Here is a 19,784-nt window from a genome sequence, read left to right as displayed (position 1 = left end):
TTTAATTAAAATGGCCTGCCTTATTTTTTTTTACCCTGGACTTAAGGAAAATGAATATTATGTCTAAAAAATGTGACATTTATGAATATTAGCTTTAAAGGTCACCAGATTGGATCTTCCTCCACAACACGGGTACCCGGACAAACAAACAATATACTACCCAGTCGCAGGTGTGCTGCAGTCATCTCCGTCCTCCCTCTAATTAAATTGTCTCCCCCACCTGCACCGCGCCAACACATCTGACTGCAGGTAATTACAGGGCTGCACTGACACACGCACACAGACACGCACAGCTGGATATGAAGACAGCGGCGAGGTGTGTGGGTCACTGTAAATATAATATATCACAAATAAATCAAAGTGTCACACCACGTTGCCCGTTGTCAGTGGGAATCAAGATGGATCCCATTTGGGATTCAAACCGGGATCTTTTTTCCATATCACACTAAAGTGCTCCAAAAATCTCAAATTTCATTTATAAGTGGAAATGATCAACAAAAGTTTGCTTTCCTGCTCGGAAACATTTATTGATAAACTTAAATTATGTGCCATTTACTGACAAGTCCAACAGGTTGTTTTGTTTTGGCGGGGGAAAAAAAAAAAATTCCTGTTTGCTTGTCACACTGTATTCTTCTTGGAAGAACGTGAAAAGTGACAAGATTAGACGTCATGTGATACGTGACATTGTGGAATGATGTCATTACATGATGACATCATCTAACGTGACATCTGGCACTGTGACAACATGGAACGTGACATTGAGACATCATGTGACTTATGACATCACAACGTCAGATGTCGAATGACGTCACGACATCACGAGACACGATGACGTCTCGTGACATCCAGCGACATCATCTTGACGTGACAAAGTGAAATATGACATGTATGATGTCACGTGTCAAAACGCGAGTCGCTACCCCACCATCACCTCACCAGCACCCCCAAGTGACCACTTTCTAACAACCATCATAAAATAAAAAAATGCAAACAAAAACAAACAAAAATGTTCACTCACCGTATGCCATCTGTGAAAATGTCCACCAAAAAAAACAAACTCTTTTCCAACTTAAAATCTAATTAATATTACAACAATAGAAATATTACCCATTTAAAGAAGTAGCTTGCATGATGCTAGCGAACATGCTAATAAATAAATGAAAACTAATAAACGTGTTCATTTTCTTTGATTTGTAAACATTTTAACTTAAAGCAGCTTTGGCAGCTTAACAGTTTAGAGAAAAACCTTGCTTGTCCTTAAGCCACTTCCTGTCCAAACAGGAAGTGGCTTGGATTTCCTGTCCAAACAGGAAATGCATACATTTTCAGCTTTTTCATAAGCGCTTATTTACGTGGGTGAAGCTTTTCCACTTGGAGTCAACTTCTGACGAGCGTCCGACTTGACGTGACGTCTTTCACCCCAAATGGGACGTGTGCCGCCGGCGCCGCCGCCATCTTAATTGCTGAACAGCAGACATTTTGTCCGTCATTCTCGGCTTTGGATCCCTTCAGGCGTGCAAAGTGGTGCGAAATCCGAGGAGGAAAACAAACAAACAAGAAGCCGCCGCTAGAAGCCATCGTCGTAATCGTCACAGCCATAATCTGCTTGGAAAAAAACAAAACAAAACACGACACATCAAAATGGCTGCCGCTGCAACGCCGTTTGTAAAGAAGGATTTCCGGGGTTTATGATAGCATCTTATGCAGCATAAAATCAGAGTATAGCTTTGATATTTAGCATTTCTCTTCCTTGGTTTCACGGCTTTGGACATGCCAAAGTATTAAGGTCTAAGGTCAAAGGTCACAATATTGTCAATTTGGTCAAAGAGCAAAAACTTTTGGGACAATTTTCATCCGATAGTTTTCAAACTTGGTGGAAAGGTTCGGTTTAAGTGACAATTGCCTTTATTCTACAGGAGGTCATCTGAGGTCAAAGTTCACGCATAATTTCAAAAATCAAATCAATGAAACACTATCAAGTCGTACCTTATATTAACGGTGTTGATGAGGGCTTTCCGGATATGTAATTGTTAGGCTTCTATACACTCTTATGATGATGTAATTAGCTATTTTTTCCCCCAGCGGTAAATCAGAATTGGCTTAAAGTGCACAAGGAAGGTCAAAAATGTAATCTCACCAAACCACATTAAGTCATACGCCAAATGAAAGGTCTTGACAAGCACTTTTCACGTGTGGAACTATGCTGTCAACATATGCTAACATAAAACATAATCATAACTCAAATGAACTGTCTTGATTAGCGTTTTCGATTTATAACGACATTGTCAATATGATGAATATCTACATAGCAAAACTTTACAAAAATAAACAATAGCAACAACCTTGTTATTGACTGTGTGGATTATTTACCTTCAGACATTTTTATAGGTCAACTCTGTGAAGGTCATTTGAATGTCAGCGCGAGGTTGATGAAAGGCGCTAATTGCGGCAAAGTGGAGACCAACAGACAGGCGGCGCCTAACGAGCTAGCGACATGCCAACGACCTCCGACTGACCTTGAGTGCCCATCAGCTCCATGGCGCTGACGCAGGTGTCCTCCTCCTCGTCGTCGTCGTCCTCGTCGTCGTACACCACCGGACCGCTCTCCACCAGCACGGCCGGGGGGGCCGCCGCCACGGCAACCGGTGTTGGGAGGGCCGGCTGAGCAAACAGGGAAATATCGCAGGATAGATTTTAAAAAATATATATATTTCTGATGATTAGACAACAACAGAGTGACACGACTCGAAAACATGGACTGACTCTCTGCGTGCGTTGTTGACAGGCGGGAGGAAGAAAATGTGGTTCCGCTATGTAAACGTAGCCACCAAAGCCAATTTGAGTTGGCAACATGAAATTTGGTAGACATGTTTATCATGAGTAGACCCACAAAAAAGCCTCAAGAAGCCACGTTTGAAAAGCAATCTAAAGTCAACCATTTTAGTTCAAAATAGACATTTCATGTTGTTGGTCATTTTTGTTACTTTTACTAATGTTTTGATTTTAATTTTGGTATATTATTATTATTGTTATTATTATTATTATTATTATTATTAATTTATTTTTATTTTTACAAATTTTTGTTATTATTGGTTTGTCTTTGTCAAAAAAATTGATAGACAATTATTAATTTTTTAAAATTATTTTATTTATTATTGTTATTATATTATTTATTTATTATTATTATTTATTTATTTATTTATTTTTAATGATTTTGGTTTTTGTTTTCTTGTTTGTCTTTGTCAAAAAAAAAACAAAAAAAAACCTGACTTAGAAAAATGAAATTTGGTAGACATGTTTATCACAAGTAGACCCCCCCCCAAAAAAAGCATTCTCAAGAAGCAATGCTCAAAAAAATAAAGTCACAGGAAGTCTGCCATTTTGTTTTAAAGCAGCCATTGTAGTCTCATTCTGGTCATTTCCAGAACGCTTTGAAAATTCTGCTCCCAAGATCAATTTTACTTAGCAGCATCAAATTTGGTAGACTTGTCCATCACGAGTAAACCCCCCCCCCAAAAAACAAAGAAAAATCTCAAGAAGCAATGCCTGAAAAAGACTCAAAATTTGGTTTCAAAAGAGGACATTTCAGATTTATTGTGATAATTTCCCCACATCCTTTCAACATTTTCAAAATTCTGCTCCCAAAGCCAGTTTGAATTGAAATTTGGCAGACGTGTTTATCACGAGTAACCCAAAAAACCCACACAAAAAAAGAGCTGAATCTACTCTTCATCCTTGTCTACACAAACAAAGCTCGTCTTCTTCTTTCCTTCCTGCCTGCTGACTCACACAAACATCCACGAGAATGACGATATGCGAATAAAAAAAAATACAAAAATAAAAATAACTTAGGTTCTGAGTCCACCAAAAAAGCGATGGTCCTCCGTGATTGGCCGAGTCGGCTGCCCGTTTTATGTAATCTTGCAGATTAGAGCAGATGAATTTGCTAGCTCGCTCCTAGGAATTAGACCACACCATTTTCCCATTTCAAGCCCCCCAGAGACGATGTTACATGGGGTAATGGTACGGTCTAATTCCTAGGAGCGAGCTAGCAAATTCATCTGCTCTAATCTGCAAGATTACATAAAACGGGCAGCCGAATCGGCCAATCACGGAGGACCATCGCTTCCCGTTCCCAAAGGAGGGGGGCGTTGTTGCTAAGTAACGCGGCTCGTTGACCCCGTCACTCGTGTAAACCTTTTTCTCCTGGCTGGCACGTGATTACTAGGGGTGGGACAAAAAACCGATTCGACCGAACCATCGGTCGTCAAGGGGAGCTAAACGACCGTATCGGTAGCAGACTTGTCAACCGATACAAAATCCGCCGGGAATCCTTAGATACATTGCTTGTAAAGCTGTGGACCGGATATCGCGTGCCTGTGAATCGGTTGCGAGTGAGGCTTTATGGTTTTCATAACAATAGCAAGAGTTCTGCGCCGTGCTCTACTTGTTTTGTTTACATTTCAGTAGCATCACTATTCAAGCTACTTCCCTGTTTACAGAAAGCTAGCAAAGTAGCGCTCAGAGACGCTTCATTCCCCCGGATGTTGTAAACATAATGCAAAGACGTTACGCACCTTGGGGAGGAGCCTACCGTCAACGCCGTGCTCGCGACACGGCGCGCGCGCGCACAACGAGTGACAACATGCAACAGTTAGCAGAAGCTAACCCATTGCTATCGAGTCCTCTCGGTGCACTTGTATGTCCCGGGCTGGCGTTGGTACTGCGCGCGAGCCAAAAAGAATAACTCCCGTGACGATCCAATGCATGGATTCAAACGACACAGGTATGTCCCACAGCCAACACACCAGCTATGCTAAAAGCACACTGCAAGTATCTCATTTCTCAGTTTGTGGCTCCCTGTCAATGTATACAACTAGCATGAGCAATAGATAGGAGAACTGAGACGTGCCCGTGATTACGTCATCAAACGCAAAATGAATGACAGCCCAAAAAAAACAAAACAAACAGTCGTGATTCCGTGGTCATCATCTTGTCTCAGATTAAAAAAAAACAAAAAGATGTCATACATTAACCAAAAATGAATATGATGGCAAAAGAAAAACAAATATTGTTAAAAACAAAAATTGTTGATAAAAAGGGAAGGGCACTTTTGGAAATATTTTTGGATATATTAAGTGGTTAAAATGTGTTTGATAGATTTATTGTTCCATAAGGTGGCTTCATATTTCTTTTGGCTGGACGGTAGGTTTATTTCATGTCTTAAATTTATGTTTCTGAAATACTTCACAATGTGCACATATTCTGTTTAATTGTGTTGGTGTCTTTTTAAAGGTTAAATATTTATATTTCAAATTGAATTATCAGCCTTTTTTTCCTGATCCTTATTTTGAATTAAAAACAAAACAAAACAAAAAAACAATTATAACTCTCAATAACGACTAATAAATATTTAACCTGATACATTTTTCAGTCATATCGCACAGCCCTTTGTTGCGGTCCATTTAAATAATTGATTCAATATATAAAAATATAGAAGACATTTTTGTTGTTTTTTTTTAAACACATTTGTAGATACTGTAAAAATTTGTGGTGTTTTAAGATTAATGTTTACAAGCAACAAATGTCACTATAAGTTTTGAATATTGAAATGAATCGTATCGAATCGTAAATCGTATCGTTCCCAAACTTAATCGAACCGCATCGAACCGTTCTGTTCTGAAAGATAATCGTTTTTCAATCGAATCGCAACCTGTGTATCGAGATACATATCGAATCGGCCTCATGTCAGAGATTCCCACCCCTAGTGATTACGCAACCAGGATGAGGCAGGAAGTCAAATGACAAAACGGAAAACGACTGCCGCCATCTTGTCCAAAAAATAATAATAAAAAAAAAATCAGGAAATGATGTGTCAATTTGGGGTGGGGGTGGGGCTTGCTGGGGGCTTCTTTTCGGGGGTTTGTTGAAGGGAAAACAAAATAAATTTGAGTCAGACTCTTTTGTGACAGCGTTCTCCTCTCGGGAATTTAAAACTAACAAAAAAAAAATGTAAATTGTACCCCCCGAGACCACGCCCAACCCCACCCACTGGTCGTCATGGCAGCAAAAGCTATACTATGATGATGATGAAGATAATCTGACCTGCTGCACAGCCATCTTCTTGTTGGGGTGCCCGCTCACAAACGGCTGCAACCTGACAACAAACAAACAACACTTCAACTTAATCTTAATCTGTCTTTTTTTTTTTTTATGGCTCAAAAGTAGTAGTTTTATCGGTATCAGGTTTATTATAGTTTTGGAATTTTTCATTTTAGTTAGTTTTTATTTCGTTTTGAGTTTTTTGTGTGTGGTTTTACTAGTTTTAGTTATTTAATAAATGCTTAGTTTTAGTTTAGCTTTAGTTTCAGTATTAGTTGTGTTTTTTTATGTATATTACTTGTGCGTAACATTTAAAAAAACAGCATGGGAGTGACATCATCTGAAGGTGCTTTTCTATCGGCTACTGCTAGATGACATCACTTCCGTGTGACACACTTTCAAACGTCCATATTGTGGTTACTATCAAAATAAATCTACTAAAAATCACATTTAAAATCGTCCCCCAAAAGGCTCATGCATTAAATTCATTACCAAAGACTAAAACGAAGGACATTTTTGTTATAATTAGAGTTAGTTTTAGTTAATTTTGTAAACATAAAATGTAGTTTCAGTTAGTTTTCGTTTGTTAAAAAGCATTTTCCATTTTTAACTTATTTTGTTAACAAAATTGTTTTTAAATTTTAGTTTGAATTTTTTCCTTAGTTTTAGTTCACTAAAATAACCTTGATCGGTACCGGTACTTGGTATCGGACACTACGCAAGAATTGAAAAAAAAAAAAGTGGTATTGAGAATCCCAACACATTTGAGCTATTTTATAAATTGAATGTGGATGAAATGTTATGATTTGGGATTCATTCTTATCATCATCATCATCATTATTATTATTATTATTATTAGTGCGCCAAGAAAAGAACTGCCAAAGCTATTGGAAGGGTTAACCAATGTTATTCACATTTTCTTTTAATTAATATAATTTTCCAGTCATAATGTCACCTTTTTGGGGGGCTTTAATTATTATGATATGATTGTTAATATTAATTATTATTATTCATGCCTAAGCACATAGCTGCTAATACTCAATTGAAAATTGTTATATTTTGTTCTTACATTTACAAAAAATAAAATAAAAAATAAAAATTCGGACCTATAGATGTTTTCTGGCCACTATATTACCTTTTTGGCTGCCTTGATTATTATTATTATTATTATTATTATTATTATTATTATTATTATTATTATCATTAGTGTTGTTCCGATACCGTTTTTTGGCTCCCGCTACCGATACCGATATCCAACTTTGCAGTATCGGCTGATCCCGATACCATACCGATACTTAAGTTTTTTTTTAACCTCAACATGAAAAAGCCGTCCTGCCATTGGTTCAGAGCATTCAAGGGCCAATAGGATATCTTAGATCGGCATGCAGTGAACATGTCACATACAGTGAATGTCGTGCACTAGCAAGACACAAGATGCTGCATCCAAAATCCTATATTAGCGTTGGAATTAATGGTATTGGCATGTTACTTGTGAGTAGTCACCGATACCGATACCACTGTTTTAATGCAGTATCGGCACCTCTGCCGATACCGGTATCAGAACAACACTAATTATCATCACTTGAGCATGAAGCTGTTGGACTGGCTTGAATTATATATATTTTGAATGGATATTATTTTCCAGGTACTAAGTCACCTATTAGGTACTATAATAATAGTAATAATAATAATAATAATAATAATAATAATAATAATAATAATAATAATAATAATAATGTAATAATAATAATCATCATCATCATCATCCTCACTTGAGCATGAAGCTGCTTGGACTGGCTTGAATTATATATATATTTTTAATTGATATTTTTCCAGCCACTAAGTCACCTATTAGGTGCTATAATTATTATTATCATCATCATCATCATTATTATTATTATTATTATATTATGAGTGCAACAAATTGATTGTTACTATCAATATCCTTGAACAATGGTAAAAATTATTTTGATAACCACCAGTAATTTGTCTTATTGGGAGCTTTAATTCTTATGATGATGATGATGATGATGATGATGATGATGATGAAGGGCCAACCAGAGCGAGGCACGGTAATAACGTGAGAATAATGCAGTCACTTAGCGAGAGCAACTTGAGTTGGTTGTTTACAGCTGACGGGGTTGTCCGGTGGAGTTCAAAGGTCAAAGGCCGGCTGAGCCGGGTCTCCATGGCAACCGACTTGACGAGGAGCGGTGGCGGGGGATCGGCTCCCGACGCGCCGCCGGAGTTGAGCGCCCCCTGCGGCCCCTGCGCATAAATCACGCAGGGCGGGGGGGCTGACAACGAGGCGCTCTCGCAGACGCGCCGTCGCCGCTGATGTCTCACTCGGGTCTCACAATTATTACCCGCATTTTTTTTTCTGCTGGGCAAAATTAAATGATTTTTTGCTGATTTGGACTTTTCCCACATAAGAACAACATGCAAATGTTTTTTGGGGGTTATCTGATGTTTTGAGTTGTTATAGCAACATTTTTTAACATGAACGTCATGCAAAAAAATCAACTTGCGATTGTGATTGGTTTACGTAGGATCCAATCATGAAGCAGAAGTGTTGACATCATCCAAACGATGCGTTTTATTCGCTGCAACCATCAAAGGGTCTGAAAGGGTTAAATAAATCGTTTTTCCAACAAAATAATAGCATAATCTTGTGATAAATCTTCTTTCAGTTGGCCTTGAAATGACCCCATAAACATGAAATACATGAAATGTATGAGAAAATTTGGAATCTTTGTAAATAAAATATTTTTTTAATTCTTTTGAATAAGCTTTTTTTTTTTTAATGCAAATCAACTTCCACTTAAGACTATGGATTTGTGTCATATTTGATACATCCGGTCGCAATGCTTTAAATTTGTACATTAATAACTAGTGATGTAACAATATCCAAACGTTGAGATATCACAATATGAAGCTCATGATATGATAATTATCATGATATTTTGGGGAGATTGGCGATTAGGGGTGGGAACCTCTGGTTACCTCACAATATGATACGATATGCGATACAAGGCTCACGATAATGATTATCTCACGATATGATGATGCCACGATTATCGATATATTGGTCAGGTAGTAAATCCCCGATAATCTACGATAAAACATAAACTAAATAAGACAAACTGTTTTTTCTCTGAGAAAATCATTTCTTTTTGTACCATCACTGAAACACAATATTTAAACTGGTGTCTTCTTCACAGTGAGTACTTTTGTGTGTTTTTTTTAAACACAAATGTCTTCTTAACAGAGACCTCTTTCTATAAACAAAATTGTCATGCTACATGTCAGTCAGTTACACAGTCAGGCATTAGCTTAGCATGCTAACTTAACATTAGAATTAGATTAGCATTAGGTTAGCATTAGCTTAGCATGCCAACTTAACATGTTAAATTAATATTAGCTTAGCATTAAAATTAGCTTAGCATGCTAATTTAACATTATCTTAGCACTAACTTAACATTAGCATTAGCTTAGCATGCTAACTTTGCATTAGCATAGTATTAGCTTAGCATGCTGACTTAACATTAGCATAGCATTAACTTAACATGTGAACTTAGCATTAGAATTAGCTTAGCATTATTATTACTTTAACGTTAGCTCAATATGGTAACTTAGCATTAGCATTAACTTGGCTTACATTAATGCATTAGTATACCCCTTAGCATAATGGTCTCCATAGTCAGTTGTTTAATTTTAGAAACTGTGATGCAATTTTTTTGTGTTGATATTCCTTAAAATTTGTGTGCTTCAAAAAGTCGAAACATAAAATATGTTAAAATTGAATATATAATCCACATTTTTCATAGAAACGTATGCAAAAGTGAGTCAACCGCTGGACAGATAATCGTCTTCTACAAGTCAAAGTAAGCTGGTGAGTTTTCTTCGCCTGAAGACTTGCATCCATTTCCCCGCCACTCTTATGAGGCGCTCCCCATAGTGGCCCACCAAGTAATTGCTCAATAATTCATGAACAATGGAGCCGTTATAGAGGCTGTATATTAGCTACAAATAACGTATCGATAATCTATCGGGAGACAAAGTATCACAATTTATCACGATATCGATATATCGTCACACTCCTATTGGTGATATTTAAAAAAGATCACAATATTGTAAAAAAAAGAAAAAGAGCTCATACTAAAAAAAACAAAAAAACAAAAACATTGTGCTTTTGTATATAACAGCAGTTATGATTATTATATTTTATTATTATTACGTTATGTTATGTTGTTAATGCACGGATTGCACGCGCACATTGAGTTCCTCCACATATTGACTTGTTACACAGGCATATTACGTTCTCTTAATCTGACTTTAATCTGATTTTCAACATAGAAGGGCAAAAACTTCCCTAATGAAAATTAAATTGCACAAAAAAAACAAAACAAAAAAAACAAACAAACTAGCCACCAGAGGGTGCTAGAACTGCACAAATGGAAATCAACCTGACCTCTTTAAACAGATGTGTTGCATTTAAAAATTATGAACATGACGACAATGCTATTGTGGCAGTTTTAATACTACAATATTGCGCTTATCGTTACATCCCTATTAATAACTGGCCAAAACATAGTAGACAGACATATTATATCAAACATATTAGTATATTATGAGTAAAAATCAGAAATAATTTTTTTTTTGACACTATTAACAAGTGTAGATGTCTCTCCTTTCTTAATTGGGGGCGATCATCTTGCAAGGTCGCTTACGGGGGTGACACTGCCCTCTAATGGATTATCAGTGCAATGCAGGTATCAGATCATATACGTCAGGGTTTTAATGGGAGAAAAAAAATATTATACTCATGCAAAAGAGGGATCAAAAAGTTATTTTAGTTTTTATTTTACTTATTTGAATTTTTTAAAATAAAATATTGTAATATTCTATTTCTTGTTACTATTCATCATTCCAGCAACATGAAGGCCTTTTTTTTTTTTTTTTTTTTTTTTGTGTAAATGATGTTCAAAGTTGGACTTTGGTGCTGACTGGTGATTTTTTGCAGTGCAGGCAGGAAATGTTTTTTGCCTTCAGGCCCGACAAGCTGTTGACTTCCTGCAAACATCCTCTGCTGAGTCACGTCTTCCCTCCTGCTTTTCATTCTTTATCATCTGCTCAGCACTCAAAACACAACAACAAAAACAGCTAAGATGCCAACAAAACACATTGAAAACAACGCTCGCTAACCAAAACAGCAGCACGCACAGAAACAGCCCGTCGCAAGATCTCTGGTGTCTCATGTTGTTCCCAAAATGTCTTCATTTTGTATTCATGTTTCATTTGATCTACCTTCAAAGTGACCTGAAGCGAAGCTACTAAGCTAGCAGGGAGGCCTTGGTGTACCTAATGAAGTGTCCGCTAGCTTTTAACGCCGCCTCCTTGCTAACCGCTCCTGTGTTAGGCTATCAGTAGCCGCCGGCTTTAGCGACGCGGCGCTAATCAGCTTAGCGCCCAATGAGACGCCGCCTGAGCTGCAAAAGGCGAGTGACGGCTGACGGAGTTTAGCCGCCGGATTTGGTGTGAGTGTGTGTGCGTGTGAAAGGGGGGATGGGCGAGGAGCAAAGACTGCAACCGTATGTACGAAAAATTAATCTATGTAAGGGAGACTTGAGTTTAAAGGGACAAAAGAGGAAGAGGAAATCTCCCGAAAGGCGACCAATTTAAATCCACATTCTCACTAAGACAGCTTCCCACCCCCCCGTCTCAGGGTTTTGCGCGAAAAGGTATCGAGCCAAATTGAAGTGGACCGGAGACTTTTGCAACTTGAGAGGTGTAACTCGTACTTCTGCATTACTGTGTTAAAAGCAACTGTCTTGACAACAATTTCAAAGTTGCACTAGCCCCTTTAACGCTGCTGTGTCAGGTGTTTCGCACCCCTTTTACACAGACGCCTGTCTGTCTTGATTCGGTTACAGCTCTCACTCCAAGTCAGAATTGAATTTTTTTCAGGTCAGCTATGTTGCCCCCACCATTTTGATTCGTTTGCACCGAATAGTTACAAAAAGCCGAGGTTGTGTGACAGGGGTTAGTGTGATTCTTCAGTTTCATTAGAAGAAGGTAAGATTAAATTTGACCTCCCCCAAAGAGTGTCATATAAAAGATGTAAAGTGAAAATGACTTGACACAGAGTGAAAGCGGTGAGTGCCGTTTAGTAAACTTCACATCCATCTATTGTCCTGCCACTGTTAACCCAGAAAATGAAAAATTTCCAGGTCAACGAAATCACCCCCGCCCTTCTGATTTTTTTTTTTACAGAACAACAAAAAGAAGAAGGTGGTGCCGAAAAAAAAAAAAAAGATCGTGTGAAAGGGGTTAGCAGGTCCAACAGGATTAAAATTTAACCTCTTCTAAATAGCATAAAAAGCTGACTGGTAACGATTGCTTTTGATGCATCAGAGCTAAGGATGAGTGGACTTCACACCCCGGTCCCAACTTCCCAGTTTCCCCTTTCCCACAGTCGTCAACCTGCCGTTCAGTCATTGCCTGGTACGACAGACACCGGCTGCTGCCGCCGCCTGGGAGAAAACGCGACATTTCCTGTCTCGCACCCCCTTTTCTCGCCCCGCAACCGTCCTGGGGAGGGCACAAACATCTGCCGGCTAAAGTGCTGAGCTGCCAGTTTTTCCGTGGCGCAAAACCAACACAGACTCCCGCTGGAAAACAAACCCCCGTCAGGAATTCTCTTTCTTCTTCTCTCTTTCTGCAAAAAAAATTTAAAAAAATGGAGAGAGGAACTCGGGAGAGGATAGCGCTCGAGGGCAATTAGGCGCTATTTCTGGATCCCGCTTCTTTCCAGTGAGGATGGAGCGAACAGGGGCGGGGCATGTTTGGCAAGCGGCTTTCATATTGCAAGAACGCAAGTGAAATATGGCAAAAATGCACAAAAAGGAAGACAACAAACCGAAGCGTCCCGCTTCTGACGCCATTTGACACAGTACTCCAAGGAGTAGAACCTTCAAGCAAGATTTGAAACTTGGGACACTTGAACGTGATGCCAGACAACCGACCTCTGAGGGTGACACCTTGATCAAGTTAAAAAAAACAAAAAAAAACAAACAAATACATACTTCCTTCCCTTCCCCAAAAAAGAATGTTAAATGTGCCACAGGGAAGGAAGGAAATTTGTGACTTTCTAAAGTGGCATATTTGTGAGAAAAAAAAAAAAAAAAACTCGTAAATTTATGAGTTTAGAATTTGGCAAATTTGCAATTTTCTAGAGTGGCAAATCTGTGGGAAAAAAAAACTCGTAAATTTGCAAGTTTAGAAAGTGGCAAATTTGTGACTTTATAAAGTGGCAAATTTTGTGACTTTCTAAAGTGGAATATTCGTGAGAAAAAACTCGCTAAAGTGGCAAATTTGTGAGTTTGTAAAGTGGCAGATTTGCGAGAAAAAAAAACCTGAGAAACTTATAAGAAATACATATAGCGTACTACTTGAATGTTTGCACCAAATCTGCCACTTTACAAACTCGGAAATTTGCCACTTTAGTGAGTTTTTTTCTCACAAATTTGCCACTTTAGAAAGTCGCAAATTTGCCACATTCTATACTCGCAAATTTGAGTTTTTTTCTCGCAAATTTGCCACTTGAGAAAGTCACAAATTTGCCCCTTTCTAAACTTGCAAATGTACGAGTTTTTTTTTTCTCATAAATTTGCCACTTTCTAAACTCGCAAATTTAAAAAATTTTTCTCATTATATTGCCCCCGCCCACTAAAAACAAATATTTATACGTGGCCCTAATATGCCGTTGTGGTCTCATACGACGTTTATTTCTCTTAAGTTTCTGAGTTTTTTTAGAGACTCACAAATTTGCCACTTTAGAAAGTGGCAAATTTGCCAGTTTCTAAACTTAGAAATTTAGGATTTTTTTTGTCTCGCAAATTTGCACTTTCCAAACTCGCAAATTTATGAATTTTTTTTCTCGCAAATTTGCCACTTTAGAAAGTGGCAAATTTGCCACTGCCCTCTAAAAAATATATTTATATGTGGCCCTAATACGCCCTTGTAGTCTCACACTACATGTATTTCTCGTGAGTTTCTGAGTTTTTTTTCTCTCGCAAATTTGCCACTTTAGAAAGTCGCAAATTTGCCACTTTAGAAAGTCGCAAAGTTACGATTTTCTTGCAGTGGTAGATTTGTGAGTTTTTTTTTCTCGGAAAATGTGCCTGCCCTCTAAAAATATATTTATACGTAGCCCTAATGCGCCATAGTACTATTGAAATGTTTACAGTATGCTGGAAAATTGGAAAATTCCGCCTTCACCGGAATTGAGGGCGTGGTCAATTAAACACTCAAGGTAAGTGCTTATTCAGGTTACACCTAAACATCCACTCAGACACTCAAGGAACTTTACTCTGACAGTATAACTTTTTATGCTAACGGCGTGAAAATTAACACTGCTTACTGCATATGTGATTGAACACGGGCTGATTTGTTCGACGGCGGCAAACAAGCAAACAGAAGCCTTCTAAAAGTGGGGGATGGGTGGCGTGTGGAAGGGGAGCCCCACAATGTGGCCTCTCAGCAACAAGGCACAATGGCTGCACTGTCAGCGCAGCCACACCGTCGCTCTTTCAATAACAAGCTCAAAGGGCGCCATTCTGACCTAAACCCCCGCAACCCCCCGACCGCGTGCTGCCTTCTTTTCGGGGCTTTTTTCCCAGGCTGCACATTATTTATGCCGAGAGATGATAGACATGCCGTCGTCCCACTTTTTAAAAATTCTGCTAACACATAAGCGACGTGTGCTCAGTAGTTCAAGCGAGCATTACATTGACGTTAGCATCGTGAGCGCAAGTTAGCATTGCCTTGTTTTTTTTGTTTTTTTTTACAGGCAAGTCTACTTATTTATGTATTTATTTATTCACTACTTCTTATTTACTGATGTAAAATGTATTTACTTGTAAAAAACAAACAAACAAAAAAACACACAAACCTGTATTCGCACTTCAAAATGTTTGCTTTGTTCTTGTTTACCACAAAACTGATGTTTATGTACAGCACTTTGTATACAGCAACGCCTGTTCTTAAAGCGCTTCATAAATAAAGTTGAGTTGAGTTGACCTGAAGAAGATGAAATACATTTTCATTTTTGAGAGATTCAAAGCAGTCCGGTTCGGTTCCACACCGAAGCAGCAGTTTTTGTCCCCAGATGTGAGTGTCTCCATGGGACTTTTTCGGGGTAGAGCCGTTCCGTTGTAACCGCTGTTTAGAACCCTTTCGACAGCGGTTCTGCAGCGCCGGTTGTCGGGGGACTAGCGGGGACGTGATGTCACCTGTCGTCTGATTGGCCGACAGCAACGCCGCTGCCGCCGCAAGCAACGCCGTAGCACACACCCATTTCCTTGTTTTATGCGAGAGAGGCAGAAGCGCCCGCCGGTCTTCGCCGAAGTCATAAAAATACCCTTTATATAGTAAATATAATAATGTTTTACAACAACGCTTAACTATATTTATAATTTAAAAGGTACTTGTGGGTGGATTTGTAATGTTTGTGGTTTTAAAAAATCGCGAGGCTGGTGGTGTGTTCCTATTTACTTGAATGGGAGCTCCAGCGGCAGACCTCTCAATTCAGAAATAGCGGTCTTCGCGAGCTGGTCATGAATCGCAATATTTCATCCATGGTGGTCTATATTAAATTGTAAATATGGTTCAATGTTGGCGCGACTTGCCACTCAGGAAATGTTATCTCAGAGCCGCACGCAAATGCGGAGTGTAAGCTTTGCGTGGACAGTTCAAATGTTGCCGCCCCCTTCTCACCGTGCGCCAGTTGTAATGGAAAACGGGCGGTTGTGGTCTGGTGAGGTTGCGTGAAGTGTGGTATCCGGCCGTGCGGACACCACACCACACCACCATTTTTTATTTTTATTTTTTGGTGACCAGGCCTCATATAATGTTAGCATGATGAGGTAACATCGGCATGAGTGTTACCGAACGGCTTTTTATTTTGTTAATATTTTTAATTATGGGAATGCTGAAAGCATCCCACTTATGTTATTCATATTTTTATTCTCCTCACTTTTTTTTGCAGAGAAACAACTCCTACATAATACTTTTGATTTATACCGTTCAACTTGCTTCAAACATTCTCACCTTCCTGGGTGTATATCGGCTGATTCCGTATTACTTACAGTACTCACACAATTTAACATTAAATATCAACTTTTCCAACTTTTCCAACAACTGATCATCATTACTAGCGCTCTGATACTGCTTAGTGGCGGACTTGGTTAAGTAAACAGGAGGCGAGGATTTGAATCCCACCTTCACCAGATTCCAGTTCAAATTTCTTCTTATTCATTTGTCATTCAACTCCAAGTTACAACTTAAAATGATTAGTAATACAACTATTACTTCTAATAGTTAATTACTTTTCACATAATTTATCCTTCATATTTCCTTCATAAGCATTCAGCTTAGCATTCAGCTTTCAGCATTCCCACACAATTTCTGCATAATTGCACTTAGTCTAGTTGAAGTTACTATGCGGCCAAACGAAAAGCATATTAGTGGTGCACACTGACCTTTTGCCCAGCGAGCTGAGCGGCGTGCTGAGGTTGAGTGACGCCCGTCCCAGCCTTGGGTTGCTGCGTCTGCTCAGCTTGGTGGCCGTCGTAGTGGTGGTGGGTCCCCGGGGGGACTGGGCCTTGTGGGCGGGGCTGACGGCGGGCTTGATGTTGAGGTCCTTCAGCACGTCGTAGTTGATCTTGGCGGAGATCTTCTTCTGCTCCAGCATCTTCCCGATGGCCTCGTCGGCCGTGCCGGCCCGGATGGCCGGCCGCCGCTTCGGCGCCGCTCGCTGTTTGCATAAAACGACACACGATTTATCAACTCACACATTTTTCTATAGTTCGTAACCAACAATTATTTGCTGGAAAAAGTATTTCATCCTATTTGCACGTTTTGTTGTTGTCGTTTCTGTAACGTGTTGGCCACTAGCTAAGGTTGAGCTTCATTATCGCTAACGTTCAAATGTTGGATGCTCACTTCAGGAGCAAACAATGAACGCTAATAATCCAAGTTAACATTCGAGGTAATGTTGACGCTAAATTTGGAAGCGAACATTGGAATCTAGAATCTAAACTCTAGGTTATCTCCAAGGCTAACACTGACATTGGAAACAACATTGGACAGCTATCAATGGAAGTAAAGCTAAAGCTAACATTAGAATCTACCATACCAGCTAATGTTGTCAACTATCAGTTCTTTGCAGAAGTAACATCGGAAAGTAATTTTAGCCAGTGTTGAAGCTAACGTTGACGCTAACCTTGGAATCGAACGTTGGAATCTACCTTCAGAACCTGGATGTAACTTTGGAAGCAAAATCATAGGGTGACGATGTTATTACTGGAAGCAAATGTTTAAGAAGCTAGGGTTAGCATCGTAACGTTGAAGCTAATTTTGGAAGCCAACAACAGAATTGCCATACATGTAATGCTACGGGTAATGTTGGAAGCTTATCTCCAAAGCTAACATTGAAGGTAATGCTAAAGCTAAACTTGGACTCTAACAAACCAGCTAACGTCAGAAACTATCATTGTTCTTTACAGAGGTAACATTGGAAGCTAATTTTAGTCAACGTTGAAGCTAACTTTGGAAGTTAACATTTCACCCTGTGCTATCAATTTAGAGGTAGTGCTGGAAGCTAACATCAGAAGCTAGTACTAAAATTAACATTACAAGCCAACTAATGTAGCTAAATTCAAAAGTTGAGGTTGATGCTAATCTTGGAATCAAACATTGGAATATACCTTCAGAAGCTGGATGTAACATCGGAAGTGAAATCATAAGATGACGATCCTATTATTGGAAGTAAACGTTAGCGAAGATAAGGTTAGCTTCCAACGTTGAAGCTAACTTTGGAAGCAAACAACAGAATTGTCATACGTGTAAATGTTATGGTCTTAGCTAATGTTGGACTTAAGATAATGCTAATAAAGCTAACCTTGGAATCTACCAAACCAGCTAATGTCGTAAACTATCATTGTTCTTTACAGGGGTAACATTGGAAAGTAATTTTAGCCAACGTTGAAGCTAATGTTGACGCTCACCTTGGAAGCTAACGTGCCACCCTGTGCTATGAATTTAGAGGTAGCGCTGGAAACTAACTTCAGAAGCTAACATTGAAAGTAACATTGGAAGCCATCTAAATGAAGCTAAATTTAAAAGGTGAGGTTGAAGCTAACCTTGGAATCGAATGTTGGAATCTACCTACATAAGATGGATGTAACATTGGAAGCGAAATCATAAGGTGACGTTGACGTTATTACTGGAAGCAAATGTCCGAGAAGTTAAGGTTAGCTTTCCAAAGTTGAAGCTAACTTTGGAAGCCAATAACAGAATTGTCATACGTGTAATGTTACTGGTCTTATCTACTGGACTTAAGGTAATGCTAACGCTAACCTTGGAATCTACCAAACCAGCTAACGTCGGAAACTATCATTGTTCGTTACAGAGGTAACAGCTAATTCTAGCCAAAGTTGAAGCTAACTTTCGAAGCCAACACGTCACTCTGTGCTATGAATTTAGAGGTAGCGCTGGAAGCTAACTTCAGAAGCTAACATTGAAAGTACCATAAGAAGCCAACTAATGAAGATAAATTTACAAGGTGAGGTTGAAGTTTCTGTATAGTTTCTTAAGATATGCAGCCGTCCACAGAGCAACAAAGGCCTCACGCTTGTAGCATAGCGTTAGCATTCTGAACTAAACTCACGTTAATTCGTGTGGCACAGAAAGGCAAGCGTTGGTACCTTCTTTTCCTTGTAGATGCCCAACGCCTTCTCCTTAGCGATCCTGGCCTCCTTTTCTGCAAACAAAAAAAATAAACAATCATTTGGTCCAACACAAGCAAACTCACAAATAGAAATGTTGACAATGTGAAGATGACGAGGAACCTTTCTGTTCTTTGAGGTATTCAGAGTTCTCGGCCATCCAGAGAGCCGTCTTGACCTTGATCTCCTTTTCGCTGAGCAGGTACTGCAAAGAGTCGCATTTGCTTGCACAAATCTGTACCAAAATATCTGATAATAATAATAATGTAGCTTGTTGGTTTTCGTAGCTAGCCTCAAAGTTGACCAGTAAAAGGGTCGGAAGTTGGGAACAAACCAACATGGAGTCGTACCTTCAATTAAGGGTCTTGAAGAGGACTTTTCAGTTCTGTAACTATCTTGTCAATCTATCTTTCTATGATGACGTTATTGTCCAAAACATGTGTTTTGCAGTATGAAGTTTAAAGCTGGTCAAAACCTCCCCTTAGTAACAAAGTCAAACAAACCACATCGAGTCACACCTCAAATTAAAGGTCTTGGCGAAGCCTTTTCAGATATGTAGCTATATTGTCAATATAGCCTCAGCTCATGACACAAGCACCAAAAAATGTGTTGTTTTTTTTCAGTCACTAGCAACAAAGTACAAAATCATGTTGCAGACAGAGCCATGTTGAGTCACACCTGAAATTAACCGTCTCGATGGAGGATTTCTCGATCGGTTACTATGCTGTCAATCATGACATACAGTATTTACACCAAAACATTATTGTAAAAAATAAAAAATACACTGCTGTGTTTTTTTTTTTTTGGTACAATACAAGCTGCAAAGGCACCCGTGTCTCCTGCGCGCCCACTTCTCCTGCGCAACTTCAAAGAGGCTGTTTAAAGTTAATGAGC

At 39.0% G+C, this 19,784-nt stretch overlaps 1 protein-coding gene across 5 annotated transcripts in view; it reads right to left on the bottom strand.

Moving 5' to 3' along the window:
* Window positions 1–501: 501 nt before the first annotated feature.
* The window catches only part of brf1a (BRF1 general transcription factor IIIB subunit a), a 56,478-nt gene continuing 37,195 nt past the window's right edge, over window positions 502–19,784 (bottom strand). For 2 of the 5 annotated variants that reach the window (XM_077537950.1, XM_077537951.1), the window contains 6 exons: window positions 19,014–19,095; window positions 18,870–18,925; window positions 16,644–16,918; window positions 6,106–6,157; window positions 2,517–2,661; window positions 502–1,605 (listed from right to left, as the gene is read on the bottom strand). In XM_077537950.1, coding sequence (XP_077394076.1) covers window positions 1,568–1,605; window positions 2,517–2,661; window positions 6,106–6,157; window positions 16,644–16,918; window positions 18,870–18,925; window positions 19,014–19,095 — 648 coding nt within the window. In that variant the 3' untranslated portion in view covers window positions 502–1,567. The remainder of the gene's footprint in view (window positions 1,606–2,516; window positions 2,662–6,105; window positions 6,158–16,643; window positions 16,919–18,869; window positions 18,926–19,013; window positions 19,096–19,784) is intronic. The other 3 variants (XM_077537952.1, XM_077537954.1, XM_077537953.1) reach the window with 3 other exon arrangements.

Source organism: Festucalex cinctus, chromosome 12, assembly GCF_051991245.1.
Source record: "Festucalex cinctus isolate MCC-2025b chromosome 12, RoL_Fcin_1.0, whole genome shotgun sequence".
Taxonomy (NCBI): Eukaryota; Metazoa; Chordata; class Actinopteri; order Syngnathiformes; family Syngnathidae; genus Festucalex; species Festucalex cinctus.
Note: the sequence above shows the minus strand (reverse complement) of the source record. Positions and strands in the feature narration are given on the sequence as shown.